Source organism: Paramormyrops kingsleyae, chromosome 8, assembly GCF_048594095.1.
Source record: "Paramormyrops kingsleyae isolate MSU_618 chromosome 8, PKINGS_0.4, whole genome shotgun sequence".
Classification (NCBI taxonomy): domain Eukaryota; kingdom Metazoa; phylum Chordata; class Actinopteri; order Osteoglossiformes; family Mormyridae; genus Paramormyrops; species Paramormyrops kingsleyae.
This window is the reverse complement of record NC_132804.1, coordinates 29,989,485-30,005,419: the sequence shown is the minus strand read 5'-3', so window position 1 is coordinate 30,005,419 and position 15,935 is coordinate 29,989,485. Positions and strand designations below refer to the sequence as shown.

The 15,935-nt window shown below is 51.4% G+C and overlaps 1 protein-coding gene across 3 annotated transcripts in view; it reads right to left on the bottom strand.

Moving 5' to 3' along the window:
- The window catches only part of rassf5 (Ras association domain family member 5), a 32,556-nt gene that overhangs the window by 12,106 nt on the left and 4,515 nt on the right, over positions 1 to 15,935 (bottom strand). Inside the window, exons 1-2 of one of the 3 annotated variants that reach the window (XM_023832393.2) lie at positions 13,875 to 14,272; positions 5,978 to 6,099 (exon numbers count right to left, since the gene is read on the bottom strand). In XM_023832393.2, coding sequence (XP_023688161.1) covers positions 5,978 to 6,099; positions 13,875 to 14,043 — 291 coding nt within the window. In that variant the 5' untranslated portion in view covers positions 14,044 to 14,272. Of the gene's footprint in view, positions 1 to 142; positions 883 to 5,977; positions 6,100 to 13,874; positions 14,273 to 15,935 lie in introns of those variants that run through there. The other 2 variants (XM_023832392.2, XM_023832394.2) reach the window with 2 other exon arrangements.

Here is a 15,935-nt window from a genome sequence, read left to right as displayed (position 1 = left end):
ATACACTGAGCTTCCTGAGCTCGCACTGGATCCTTCCAGAAATGAAGCAGGCGCAGCTAAATTTCTATTTAAGCAGGCGGCATGTTGAAACCCGAGCGAGTCGACACGCGTGGCTTTTGTGTCGCCCTGCACGTCACTGTACCTTGGGCCCCTGTTTTGCCTGCGCTTGCCGGAAGAAGGTGGTCTTGGCGGTGAAAAATGCGATGTCCTCGCTGTCTTCATCCAGACTGCAGTATCCGCTGCTCATGCTGTTGCTCCCGGTCATTTAGACCGAATCCTCGTTGCCCCCCCCGACACAGATCGCCTGTCTTCCGCCAGGTCTGTCAGAGCAGCCAGCCTCACGGGTATAAGGAAGGACCGCTGGGGGGAGCAGGACCAGGGGAAGGTGCCACCACTCTGATCAAGGGTTTGTGATGAGCATCAGAAACGGTGGGATTCTCAAACCGCGTGCAGCTCCCAGCCTCCCGCACTCCTGAGCCTAGCAGAGGCGTAGTCCGGGCTTCCCCTGGCAGAGCCAAGCCGTAAGGACCACCACGGGCTCTCTCAGACCGGGCGGTATGAGCCACAACGGGCAATCTTGGGAAGGCTTAAACGGTCCACAGCGCAGACTCTCCGGATGGCTAGAACGCTCCACGGCGGGCAATCATGGGGACTGTCGTAGCAGTGGCATGCGTGGGAGAGCAGATGATAAACCGCGAATCGCGAGACTGCCGCCGTTCGCCTGCTGCTGGATCCGTGGCTGCAGAGGCTGATCAGATGCAAGCTGCTTCTTCTTCCTGCTTCATAATTAGAGCAAGCCAGGCAGAGTGGATGCACCACCTCTCTCTCTCTCTCTCTCTCTCTCTGACTCAATAGCTCTGTCTCTCTCTCTCACTCTGCCTCCCTCAGCCATCTGCCTATGAGCAAGCCTGAAAGTTTACACAAATACCCCCCCGTGCTTCCTGTATGCGATTGCTTTGAGCTTACCCGTCACTACTTCCTCTTAGATAGACAGGGCGGGGGGGGTGGGATGTGGTTCACACAGACAGACACCTGATATGCAGAGCTCTTGCAGAATGGTAAGGGGACACCATGCGTGTCAAACTGGTCAGGTGAAGGGCTCTCTCTCTAGAGAAGGGGGCCTCTCTTACCCATTATGGTTTTAACAAACATACCAAGGTCCAAGTCCATGAAACTACCTGACTGTCAGTCTCCTTCCTGTTGTGACCACAAGCGAACCAAAAGCTACTGCTCAACAAACGGCTTGTGTAAGGTTTGTATCAGCAGGCCGGTTGCCTGGGTAACAGAGAGACAGTTACCAACTGTGAGAAGCGAGTATGAGGGGACGGATGACGTGGCCCTATCCTGAAGTGGACCATCCACAGTGCCTCATGCCAGCTACCTGTCCTTGGCGGGAGGGGACATTGGTCTGCCATCATCCCCACCCGCCACACGGCCTCCACCTGCCTGCGTTACTCACTGCCGCTAAGGAGTGACGGAAATATAAATCAGGAGACTGACAGCGGCCATAAACATTACATTAGATGCTTTTATTCAAAGTGAAGTACAATTGAGAAAGCAGCACCAATGAGGAAATTCAACAAAAAAAACACTCTACTAACCATGGGACTCGAACCCATGACCTTCTGATCACAGGCACAGCATCCTAATCCATTGAGCCAGACACCACACCCAAACACAAACCAAGGAGAGGACTTTTGTAAGGATGAGAGGGCTGATAACATCAGGCCATGGCAAGGTTCATTGGAGCTCTAAGTCTGCAGCAATTTTCAATTACTGCTTAAAAGAGGTTTTACAATTTCAAGATGCCATTTTGTAACACTTCACAGTTCCATTATCCCCAGTTTTTAGTCTTTGTGTGTTTTACGAACCTGACATTTTACTAAAGCAGGTCCTATTATTGTAGGTCCATAGTCTTGCATGTTAAACTGAAGCATACATTCAGTTCACAGGCACAACTCAATGTTTCTAAAGCAGGGGTGTCAAACTCCAGTCCTGGGGGCCGGAGCCCTATGTAGCTTAGTTCTTTCCCTGTTCCACCACAAATGATTCAGCACAAGGAGTGGAATCAGGCGTGTTAAATGCGGGGAAACCCAAAAATGTGCAGGGCTCCGGCCCCCCAGGACTGGAGTTTGATACCCCTTTTCTAAAGGGATGGAGGATGTGGGCCCGGATCCCAGGAGTGAATGACATGCTTAGCAGTAAAGTGAAGAAGTGCTTAACAGATAGATTTTACAAATAGAGTTTAGCTGCAAAAGAATGTTTCTCTGGTCAAAACCAGCAGCAGATCAAGCTAAACTTTACTCCCATGCCAGTGTCTGACAGCAAATCATATGCATTTCCAAGGCTTAAAGAGGACACCTAAGCTAAGGCCTGGATCAATATCTACCTGGAGCTCCAGTGACTGCGGCCGTTAGCATAATCGACCAGCGAGGGGTGGGGGAGATGGAGCAGCCCAGCGCTGCTCCCCAGGGGGGCGCTGTTCAGAGCCCGGGGGCCAGCTGAGGTGCCTGTTCCCAGCATCAATAGCTTCCAGTTAATCAAAGAGAGCTGTGCAGCTGAACCTCAATACCCCATGGGGGGTGGAGGCACCATCCTCCCTGAAAAATGGAGGAATCGATCCCACAGACACTGCGATTTGGAAGAGACAGGGTGACACAAGATGCAGATGCATGTTCCCCAACTCATCCAAAGCCCGCCCCAGTCCAAAGGAGGTCTTCTGGTGACCTGCTGAAGCAGACCGCTAATCAGGGATGGTAATTCTGTGCAAAAGGGTCAAGCTAATCTGGCAAGGGTGTTAGCCGGGGGCTCACAGTCGATCCGAAAACGGCCCATTATACAGACTCCGCTAATCGCTAAGCTCAGATTTGATCTTTATTTCTCTTTCAATTCCCCATTGGCTGGTGAGATCGATGGTGGTCAACGGGGGGCCAGGATATTGACCAAATAAACAAAAGGTGATGATGATGTCACATCAGTCATAGTCAGAGCTCAGCGAACAGCAAGCCAGATTCGGAGCACAAAAAGGGCAGAGCAGCGAGAGCGGTACCAGTCCCCGTAGCGAACCGAAAGTGAACCTACCAAAAGTCTGACACCTCGTGTTTAATAATTAAGACAGTACATCTCTCAGGTAGCAGATGCACGTCATTATCCACGAAAACGCAAGACTTTTAAACTTTAAAATGGGGCAACATGATCCAGTTGTCTTTTGTTCCATTCTGTGGGCTGGTCCTGGATGCGTTTCATCCAAGGGAAGGGTGACCTATATCGGCAGGGCCCAGAAGCAAGGGGCCTGTCTAATCTTCCGGTGAACAGCAGTGTCAGGCTCTGCCGAATCTCCACGCTTCCTGCGCACACTGCCCACCAACCTGAGACATACTGAGGCTGTGGAGCATAAGCAGGCCTAGATGAAGGGTATCATCAGCGGGAACATACATCAGGATTTTGCATGATTTTAGAAAAATCCACTCCTCTTCTAAAAGGGGGACTTCACCAGAATCCAACATCTGAATACTGCTGTATCACACACCTCAGTTTCATGTTTATGTTCAGTGTGAGGCTTTTCATTTGCTGACATGTAGTTCTGACAGGCTTATGGGCCCTGGCAGTCGTTTAGCTTAGCAGACGTCGAGCGCCAATCACTTAACACACTTCAGTGTGTTTTTTATAGCATGGCTGATTCCTGGTCCAAATAGGTTTATGTAACTATCATAATAAAATCATCCTGTTACATAAGCTTTGAACAAAAAGATACTGTTAAAGGTAGCTGATTACCTGACGCATAACACAGCCTCGGACTGGAATAAAGCTTGTATATCTCAGTAGGTTAAGTATCTGTCCCTGTGTTCAGAAGGTTGTAGGTTCAAATCCTGTTCCCAGACGAGTAATCGTAGCATTTTCGGGTATTTATGCAAATCAATTAACCTCAATGCTCGAGGAATTCTGTATCCTGGCTGACCTCGTGCTCTGACCCAAAACCTTCCTCACTTGTATGTCACGTTGAAAAGTCTCTTATAAATGAATAGTAATTTAGACTGTTTGAATAGAATAAAAATTTTATCCGACACAGATTCCAGTGTAAACAGGAGACCATGCCCCTCCTGAGGATGTCAGAGGGTGAAATGCGCATTGTGCTTCATGGTGTAAGCAGTGTGATCTCCCCTGGATACACAGAACAGTCTAGTTGTGTCTTTGCCTCCTTTTAGACAAAAACAGCTGCTAAATGCAAATATAGTAATTAAGCACGTTAACTGAATAACATTTTCCTGATTTGACTCCTTAGAGCAGATCAAATGATAAGTTCCCCTCCAGCATGTTTTTGATTGAACAGATCTGTGGAGTGCATTTCGCCTCATGCCTGGTTGAGCTGCAAAATTAATTTTAAAAGATCAGCTTTCCAGCCCCAGGGCAACTGCAAGTATGTTTGAGTCACTTGTTATATGGATGAGCGAGGGCCCCCTACACCTTCAGGTCCAACGTTAAATAGAAGACCCTGGGAATGACTGTTCAAATGCTAAGTCAAAGGGGCTTTGTCATACCATGCATGTACAGGTACACGGTTGCATGAAATAGCGCTCCCCCAGGTCAAAGGAAAAGACAGACAGTGAATGACAGGGGGAGGGTTTTCACAGGACTTGGAAAGCAAAATACAGGACAGTGTGAAAAAGGGGCGGAGGGACACAAGGGTTTATATACATAAGTTAATGATTATGCACTGAATAAATTGATATATAAAGGTGTTGGTACAGCAGGCCATCTGTACCGTGTCCAAGCACGTTTGGCCCCCAAATTCCACTTCGTTTGACCAATGCGATTGCTCTGTACATGATGTGAATGATGCACCTGGAATATGCATGCGCCTATGTAAACGATACATGAACCGCACCCGGAAGGAATGGATTGAGCAGGCTGTACAAATCGGGTACCAACTCCCGGCAAAGGGATTACTCTGGTCTATGGCAGAGATGCAGTTTTTGTAGTATTCTCTCCTCTGTGGGCTGCAGTACAACTACTGCCAGCTTACCAGCTGAGGGGCGGGGCCAGAATCCTGAAGCTGTAGCCATATATGGGCAGGGGGTGGAGCCAGTGTTTGAGCAAAGCTCCTCCTGAAAGGGTGTCGCTTAGTTTTGCAGCCGCCACGCAGTTTGCAAGCATGTTGTGGATTTCTCTCTGGGGCGGAAGTCATGCGAGTGTGAGCGAGACTTGTCCCACCACACACACGGGCTGGGGGGGGGGGGGGCAGTGGTGACAGAAGCTTGTTTACTTCTCATGATGCAGATCTAGCCACATGCAAAAGTCCCTACGCTCACCTCTCACGCTGTCTCTTGCTGCTCTGTGACCAAGCTGAGGTCGGTTAACCATCATCGGCTGAGCTTCTGACACACGCTGCGCTTAAGGGAAAGGGGCTTATCGTCTGGGGGCTGATATCAGACATGCAGACCAGGTCTCCTCCTCCATGACGCTACACTTGGGTAGACAGCCGGCGTAAGCTGCTGTTCGGGGTGTGCCCCTCGCAGGACACACGCATCACTGCTGATTAGCAAACATTGGCACCCTTTAAAAAGTTCAGACCACCCAATATCCTTGTGCTGTTTAACACACAGAGACCTGCCACACTGCCCATTTTTGGCCAACCTGTGGAAAGGCGTCATTCCCTTGGTCTTACGGGGTCTGATTCAGGATGCAGACCCACCTCCCTGAGTCCATGTGGCCGTTGTCAGCACAGACAGCCACACTTCACCTTTTTTGGGGCGGAGGAACTGACTCACAGTTGGCTGCCAGTTGAGAATCTGTCACACTGCCATCAGCCCCACTGCCCCACCAACCTCCAAGTTATCAGGATCCACCACAAAGTGGCACTCTCACACCATCAGTGATCGCCACCATGTTTTAGTGGAAGCTTTCACTCAAAGCCACATACATGGTTTAGGTTCTGCGACCTACTTAAAAGGACAGCAGCTGTGGGGTTCGGTCTCACCTTGTCCTGGGGCTGGGGGGGCGCACGCCGGTGGGGTAAGGAGGCTTCCGATTGTGTGTCGCACTGGTTGCAGTCCAGCTGGACGAGATCCTTGCACTGCAGGTGACAGGTGTAGGTGCAGTCTGAAGGGGGGACAGAGAGGACCAATCAGAGACGGAGATGGGCGTGGTTTCCGAAATGCCACTGACTGGCACAACTTGACCCCATCATTGTTTTTTTTTTTTGTTGTTTTTTTTTTTAATATTCCAGCGATTCCAGTAACACACTTTCTAAATGTTATTCAGCGGCGTGGGGAAGACCCGTGCCTGTTTCCATGGCAACCACCATTCCAATCTGAGCATTACAGCACATTAACCCCCATCATTCAGCTGAGGCAGGGAAGACGTTCAGAAACTGCACAACCACTGTATGGCATAGTGCCATTTCTGGGGTTGTTATTAAGGTGATTTTGAAAAGATCAATGGTTGGGGAGGGGGGGGGGTGTATCTCAACTAAGCTCGTTCCTAGGCTGGTCTTGCAGGGCACCTAGAGGTGCACACACCAGGGATGAGGTGTAATCTGCTGCCTGGAGAGGAACATCTAAGCACACTCATCAAGCGCCACTGCTGGTCCAACATGTAGAAAACCCCACCGAATCACACCGAACTGCACCTTGACTTGATTAAAGGGGCCCATGCTCTGAACACAGCTACAGGTAAGAAGCACCTCCAGCTACAGGTAAGAGGCACCTCCAGCTACATGATTAAAGGGGCTCATGCTCTGAACATAGCACCGCTACAGGTAAGAAGCACCTCCAGCTACAGGTAAGAAGCACCTCCAGCTACATGATTAAAGGGGCTCATGCTCTGAACATAGCACCGCTACAGGTAAGAAGCACCTCCAGCTACAGGTAAGAAGCACCTCCAGCTACATGATTAAAGGGGCCCATGCTCTGAACAAAGCACAGCTACAGGTAAGAAGCACCTCCAGCTACATGATTAAAGGGGCTCATGCTCTGAACAGAGCACAGCTACAGGTAAGAAGCACCTCCAGCTACAGGTAAGAAGCACCTCCAGCTACATGATTAAAGGGGCCCATGCTCTGAACAGAGCACAGCTACAGGTAAGAAGCACCTCCAGCTACAGGTAAGAGGCACCTCCAGCTACATGATTAAAGGGGCCCATGAGTGCTTCAGATGCCCCTTTGTACTTATCGCCATCCAATTGTTCAGTGCTTCCAGTCTCCATGTTCCTAAATGTACTGGACTACACATGTTCTTATTTGCTTGTTTCTGGGTACTGGGATCCATTTACTTCTGCAATGCTGCTGGACAACAAAAAATTCCTCTTGGGGGTTCAATATAGCTTCATCATATCAATTTCTCAGATCTTCCCCTAGAGAACGCCACTCTGCTCTCTGGCTCCATCTTGTGGTGTTTTATGGAAACATCACAATACAGAAAGATGCCTTGTATTGTAATAAAGCCCAGTACTAGTTCTCATCTATAATTCAGGAATTTTTTGTTCTTCTTGTATTTACATAATTTAGTGGCTTGGTAATTATTCATAATGCTAAATTAGCAAATCAAGCATTTTCATCAGCTGTCTTCTTGGAAATGTACCTGCAAAATGTGAAACAGCTGCCAAAGACTTGTTTTAAAAAGCAGCTTACCTTGCCCACCTCCAAGGCAAAAACTGTAAGGTTAGATTGCTAGCTACTTAATTTCAAATAAACACCTCACTAACAGGGGTCACTGTATTTCCTCCATTCCAATTCTAGTAGTAACACAGTTCATGGAATGAAATTAAAGACGACAAGCACAGTTTATACAAAACACTAAATGCAAATAAACGTCCCTAAGGTATGTCCTGCAGGCAGTATACATGAAGAAGACTTTATTTAGACTTCTAACCTCTCAATTTTCCCCTCGGAAGGTTCCAACACAGCACACAAGGAAGAATGAAATGAGAGATGGAGCCCTACTTAGAGGAAACCACATCTTTGGTAGAAAAATACAAGGCAGAACCCACCAGGATTATAAGGATACGGTTCTCCACACCAAATGCAGGCTCTTTCACATTCTCAGGCCGCCTTTGTCAGAAAAAGCCACATTCGAGGGAGGTTTCACTCCTGAGGGACCAGACCGTTCTGGAAAAAGACTGCTACTGATATAAGCAGAGGTCAGGCAGTCTTTGGGCCAGACGTCCAAACAGAGACAGACACATTGTCCTTTTTGTATGTTCTAGCCCTGCTCCCGACCTGGGTACAGCGTTTTAAGTGGTTCTGACCTCACGGCCCAGCTTAAGCTGAGCCCTGGGGGGTCTGAGCAAACAAAAACAAAAGCTTAAATAAATCTTTTAATGTGTCACCTTTCAGAGCAGAGCTGCCCATAAATTTCAGGGATAACCAAGTCGCAGGCGGTCTTTAAGCGATTCTGATTTTGGCACTGGAGCTCGGAATTTGCCATGGCGGTTGGGGTGGGGGTGGGGGGTTGGTGGGGTGGAAGCAGGGAGTTGGTTCCGAGAGCGAGTCCAAGTTAAACAGGCGGGCAGGAAACGTGCTCTAAGATGCGTTTAGGGCCACAGGATGGAGCGTGCCTCCAGGCCTGCCCTCTGCACCGCCTGAATTCACACCCATCTGCTACCTGGCAATCCCAAACACCCCTGCTGAACAAACACCCCCCAACCCTGAGCAATGCGGGGGTGGGGCCTGCCGCATGCACTGCCATGGGCGACCCGGGCATGCATGGCCACCTGGCGCGAGGGCAGGGCACACGGCTGGCAGCTGAGCATGTTCACCAGTCTGCGCGGCATGCCAGGACGCATTCTGCAGCCACGACGAGCTAAAACCCCAAGGTGGCATCTTGTCAACAGCGTGCGTCACAGCTTGACCTACTGCACTTCAGGTAAAGCTGGGTGGGGGTTGGCGGGGGGCAGCACATAGTGACATGCTAAAGATTCCCCCACGCAGACGTCTATGCAGAATTAACAGGTTTATGGGAAACGCCTGGGTGGGACATGTGGGTGGGCGAAGCATCGCCATTTGTTGTTCTGATTCAGCCACGCCCCCAAAATACAGATCATCTTACATGGTGTGGGTGGGAGTTTCCCCAGAAAGAACTCCCGCGACACGATACCGTCTGATTGGAGTTTTTTGCCCCACCCCAGCCCCAACTTCCAGTTAATGTTTACATACAGTTGGCAGGAATCAAAAGAGGTAGAGGCAATCTAACGGGAATTTTTTTACGATAACAGAGTCAAGCAGAAGTGCATTTTGGGACCAGACATGGCAATCTATATTATAAGTTAATAGGACCAAAAGAAGCAAAACCAAATTATTTTAATCATACTTTTAAACTTATAAATTGACCAGGTGAATGATGGGTTCAGCAAAACCCGGTTTCATCCATGCCCAACCGTAGAGTGGAAGGTAGGCAAGCGGGCAGTTGTGTGTGTCGACACCATGGAACGTTGGTTTTGTGATGAGCTGAAGTAGCATTTTAAAAAGTGACTGTCACTCGTCACCACATGAGCACTTTCACAGCACAAAGCAGCAGTCATCATGTGAGGTAAGTAGAGGGGCGGAGGGGGGGGGCGGAGGAATTTCCCTATGCTATGGGAAACTACAGGGAGTTTTCTTTTTAGACAAATGTTAATACACGCCACGACTTGTTGGGTCCCATCAACACAAACTACCTCATGTGCTTGAACTTCCTCCTTCCAGATTTCATATCCTCAGAGTCAGGTGCGGCTCGTGACGGCCTGCCCCCTCCTGCCGGCTCTCTGCGAACTCGAACCCTCTCCCCAGGGCTCACCGTCTTTTCAGCCTTACATGCTCTCTCCCCTCCTTCCTGCCGTCACTTAGGCCCCTCGACAGGAAGGACAAAGTCTGAGGGGTTCAGCCAAGGGCAGGTCTTTCATAAAGGACCCTGACACCCAAAAGGAGGTTCTTTATAAAGGTCCTTTATATGGCACAGCCTGGAATTCCTGGCCGTGGCTCCAGCCCCCCAAGGAGGACGCACGGTGACACATGGTCACCACCGAACTTATGGTCAGCCTGAGTAAAGCTCAAAAGGGACTCTCTGCTTGCTCTCACTAAGCGATCTTTACCTGGAATTTTTCTTTTTTTAACCATACAGCCCCTCTTAGAGACTTGGGGATTTACATTCAAACTGTGTGAAGAATTTAGGAAGGCAAGTCAGAACACCTGGAGCGGCTTCTGACTGTTTGGGGACAGATGGGACTCCATATATGAAAGATTTTTTTTAATGACCTTGCTGGTAAAGCTATTCTGAAGCTGTTTTAATCTGTACAAATGCTTTCTGTTTAGACAAACAACAGCTTCTCACAGCTGAAAAGCAGATTAAATTCCAGGCTTCATTTAAAAACAAAACCTTCAACAGAGTCTTGAGTAATTTCCCAACAAGCGCCAGAGTATGATGGGGGAGAAATCCAAAGAAGCTAAAGGACTAGAGGAGGGGAGAACGGGCCAGATCAGGAAGAGCACTGGGCAGCCAGTGTGCTCGGAGCGCGGCCCTGAAAGGGGGAACCCCCAAAACAGCACCAGCAGCTGGCCCCCATCCCCCACCAACAAAGCCACTTGGTAGACTCCCCCAATCCCCTCCCTTTCCAGTCTCATCACAGATTGTGAGCTGGTCCCACTCTGGTCCCAGACCACCTCACACATGGACAATCTGGCTGTGAACAAGGCTGGGAAAAGTAAAAAAAAACTGGAAACAGCAGCAGAAGCCAAAGTCAACAGGTCTATTCTACTGGACCCGATCGGGCAGGCAGCCTGCACACACAGAGGGTCTGCCGGTCAGCCAGCCGGCCACACGATCCCGGACATCTGGGCTCCCACCCTCACGCGGACCATCTCCTTCCTGCTGTCAGTCACTCTGGAACCTTCCATTCCCGGCTCATGGGAAAGGCGGGAGGGGTCCAGATGATACCCACCAGCGGCTATCACCGAGATACCAAATCCAGCGCCGTTATCTAGCTCGAGTAAACAGCCCAGGGTGGAAAGCCAAACCGCCTGAGAATGCACTGCAATATCTATCACAGTGCGTTACATAAGCCACGGCGTTACATGCCCGCAGTCCATGCCAGTGTGTGTTTTCTCTTGTGATAATCGCATCTCACTGCTTGCCTCCTCTAGGTGAAACAGCACGAGAGCGTGAGAGCGGCAAAGCATCCAGAGGCAAGCGTGGATGCGTGCAGAACGGAAATAACACAGCTCGCCATCACTATGGAAACGGAGACTGACTAATGATCTCAGAGAGAATCCGTGAATCGACACTCCGCAATGTGACTGCGATGAGCGTCAGATGTGGGCGTGTCACCCCAATCCACATTACCACATCAAACGTCATGCCAATCAGCCTGTACGGAAACCCAGCAGTGCGGCCACACAGTATGTGACGTTTACCGTGGTAAATCCACTCATCTGATGTATGTTTTACCCTCTGTGGGCATCAGAATGTCACAGAGTAGCAGCTGCGTTTCTGGTAACAGGACAACTTGTCCTGTGCTGCCAACCGCTTAATGGACCAGACTGTGGCCGAGTTGGTTTCAGATGTTGAGCTGAAATGGATGAGGGTGCGCTTATTAAACATTCCCACTCCATCTCATCCCTACCGCAGCTGCCAGAGAAACAGAGATAGAGGAAAAGACAGGCGGGAAGAGCGACATCTCCTCCCGCACCGCGGGGAAAGCCCTGGAGCGTTCAGCCATCGTGTGAAAAGAGAAACAAACAAATACCCCTTTCTGTCAGCTGGTAGGTGGTAGTATATGAAACCCAACACAGCGGGGTACAATACGGACACTGAGCACATGGAGGAATACTGACATCTGTGCTCAGAGTGGTTCAGCGAAATCTGTTTCCACAGGAGAACCCGGGAACGCTCTTCCCTTTGGCAGGGACCAAGAATCAAGAGCATATTTGGTGATGCTTTCTTCTAATCAAAATGTCTAACTTCACTACATGTTAAACATGCTGTTAATGATTAGGACCCATTTTTCTTTAGACTGTACAGCTGAAAGGTACAGCCTACGGGACTCCGCAAAGCAGCTACTGCCCTGTTCTCAAAATAGCTCCATGCTGACGGTGTTGGGCGTTTGTTTTGAAGAGCAGCCCGTACCTTCGACCACATGAAAACCCTGAAGGCGAGTTGGCTGCTAACACGATCGTCCTCTGCCCTAACTGGCAAGTTTTCCACTTGAATGTGGAGTTGTTTAATATGACTCTGGTTACTTTTTGGTACCATGGTAGGCTAGTCCTGACCAGCGCTGTCAACAGAAGGAAGCTAAGGCCTATGATCTGGCCTTATATTTCTCCCATGTTAGAGGAACAGGGAGGTTTGAACTTGAGCTCCCGGCCTCTTGAGGAGTCACATGACCAGCGACCTCAAGGCAACAGCCACAGTCACATGACCAGCGACCTCAAGGCAACAGCCACAGTCACATGACCAGCAACCTTGAGGTAACAGCAACAGTCACATGACCAGAGGAGTCCGGGGCCAGTGGTTGGTTGTGTTGGTCACACCTTGGCTGACCTCTCAGGTCGGATAGCTGACCCAGTGTGATGCTATAGGAGGATGAATGGAAAGGATAAAAAGCAGCTCTCTGTTTAAAGATAGAGAGAAATGGAACAACTGAACTTGTCCTGAAAAAGACACTTCCTCCAGCTATCCTTGGCACTTGGACCTCCAAGCTCAGAAGATGTTCGGCCACTGAAGAAAGCCTGACAAACACTTGAACACTGTTTAAAGGCTTCTTCTAAACAGCTCTCCCAGTATGTTCGATTCACCATGGCACGGATCCAGTATGTATTGCAGGGTCCCTTGAGGTCTCTACCGAGGAACATGGGAAGGGCAGCCGGTCGGATCTGACACGGCTATGTTCATACTACTGGAGCGAGCGATCTCAGTATGACATGGATACCTTCACTGATTCTGTGCCTCTCTTTCCTCGCAAATTTTCGGATCGCTCTTACGACGAGCAGAAATCGGGAAGTTCGAGTGCTATTCTGGTCTGAGATCAGACCAAAAATACCCTAACCTAAATAGGAGTTCTCTTCAAGGGAACCAGAATGCCTCCCCGATGATGTAACCACGCTGGTGTCATGCTCACCATTCTCAGGTCCCAGACAGACAGCAAGCCGTCATCAGCATCTCACTGGACGACACCTCAGGCCTAGCTGAGCCCATCCAACACTGGTCTGTAGCCACTGTACACTGTACACTGTACACACGTTAACAAGACCTCTGTGATGCATATGAGCTGGGCTGAGGGTAAGATGCTCAGCCCTCGAGCTGGAGAGCGGGAGGTGCTCTCTGAACTCAATAAAATACCCAGCATCTCCCTCTTCCAGCTGCTGTACCGGAAACGGTAACCGATTTAGCGTTCCATTTTTGGTTCCCCCAGGGGCTGGAAGCCTGTTTGCGTCAGCTTTCAGCTCGAACCTGAGCTCCACTGGGCTGGGCTCACAGCTTGCCGATCGATCGCGATCCTCAAGAATGCCACTCGCACTGCACCCCAAACATCCCCCCGTCACAAATATCGCCTTGCAGTGGCATGGCTGTCACCGAAGCCAGCATCGGCATGTCGCACAGCATCACTGGTGTTCAATAACAACCCCCCCCCACCCCCCCAACACATACGCAGACACACACATTGAAGCAGAATAAACTAAAGGTGGAGGGAGAGACGGTCGGAAAACCCGATGAGGGAGGACACGTCAAAGGGCACTGCAGGTCTACATGGCCACTGCACGGACACGTATCCACGACTACGACCCACTCATCCTAAAGCCTCCATCCTGCTGACAGGTTACAGCCCCCCCCCCCGATACTGCAGTGGCCCCCTCCTGAAGGCTCAGATGGACATGGCATTCACGCACACACACAGTCAGCCCCTACCTGACTGCATCAGCGAGTGGCTGCTGCTGGAGCGGCGAATCAGCCGCAAGCCCTCCGACCACGACCGTGACTTGGGCAGCCGCCGGAGGAGGCGGGTGAGGCGCCGGGAGACGTGGCCGAAGCAGGCGGCGGCAGCGCCCGCCTCAGCGCCCGACTGCTCCAGTGTCATGGCGGGAGGTGCGGCGGCCGCTATCTGCCTATGGCCGGGGCCATGCCGGAGCTCCGCGGGGGCCGGCCACGCCACGCTCGCGATAGGGTGTGGGCTGCGTGCTCAGGGGTCTCCTCTGTGTGCACCATCGCAGGCAGCCGGTGAGTCTGACGGCGCCGCCCCCCCCCCCGGCCCACGCTCGTGCACTCGCACCCTCCCTGCAGCCCGGCGCTCTACCCGTCTGCTGCTCTCTCGCGCGCGCGTGCGGCTCGCTGTCTCCGCGTCGGCCTGCGCACTGCGGCTCCCACACAAACGCCCGCACGCCCGCGCTCCTTAAAGGCACAGCAGCTGCTGCACACCGGCTCCCTCTCCCCCCGTCACACGGTCTACTGCAGCATCCTGACACACGGCGCCGTGACCGCGATGAGTGACGCGCCCCTCACAGGCTATAAATAAACACCGACAGGGGAACACGGGTAGGCCATAGGCTCCGCCTCCGACCGGGTCCACTGAGCTCCCGCCATCCTGTTACAGCTTCATCTTCCCCTCTTGTTATTTCCACAGTTATTACAAACCAAAGGGATGCAACCCCCCCCTTCAACCTCTCTGTGTTATTTTTGAGTGCAGGGTCTTCAACACAGATATGGGTCACACACAGAGACACACACACAGGGAAACGAGAGCAGGGCATGGTCCGGAATGGCTTGTGCGCACTGGCATCACACACACACACACACACACACACACACACACACACACACACACACAGCAGCAGTCAGAGGTTACCTGACACTTTGGGCTAGATGACACCATCAGGAGGCTGAGTCACATGACCAGATTTCGATGCAGTGCCCCTGCTGCTGTGATCTCACCATGTGCAACAGGGCTGCAGCTGTAATCACAGTCAATGCAGATCATCCACCGCCGCTCCCCCCCCATCACGCACCGACCTGCCTCATATATGTGCTCCACTGTGGCCTTGTCCCCCCCCCGGCCAGTGTGAGGACAGCAAGGTCACAGAGGGCCACGCCCACGTCCGCACACCAACATGGCACACACACTCACCGCTCACAGACGTGACTTTTCACTTCCAAGGGGATAACAGGCGGATTACGACAGCGCTGATGTGGAGATGAACGGAGGCACCTGCTTCATCGCCCCAACACCACCATGCTGGCCCACACTTTTAGGTTTCAGAAACGCACAAGCAGACAAGGCGTCACTGCTCCCATGAACCCTGCTGCATGCAGCCCTCGCATCTCCTCCCTGTCATCCCTTCCACTGCCCCCCCCCCCCCCCAGCTTCCTGGCTCCAGTCGGGACAGTCGGGCACATTGCCGCACCCTGCATCATCCATATCGGGTTCCTTCCGGACAACTCCCACACAAGAGGACGCCTCATGCGGAGGGGGAGGGGGCTCATGCCCCGACTTACAATGCCACCAGTCCCAAGAGGAGCCTGGGAGAAGCAGGAAGTGACATCACTGGGACCCAGGCCCGCAGGGCCTCTCCCGCACTCCCGATAGTGTGCCACATATTCTTCCTACATTGCTGATTTCGCTCGGAGTCAAGGGCTGATAGGAAAACGTGAGGTGCCCTCACTGCTGATCACCAGGCATTTCCAGCCGAAAGGCCACTTTGCAGAAGGAGTGCTGACAGTGGGAATACAGCGTGTGGCTTCAAGCCCCCCCACCGTGGCTGAACTCTGCTGCACTATGCAGTGACAGGTACGTGAGCCTGACTTTCACCCGGTGTCTGGGTCATGCCTCATTCAGTGGTCAGGTTACGGTCCAGAGTGCAGCAGGCGGAGGCGGAGTGACTTGCTCGCTGCCTCCCACAGCATGACGTGTACATGATTACCGTGTTTGTAAATCCCTCACGTAGTCATGTGACAATAAGCATGCTCCCGTTACAT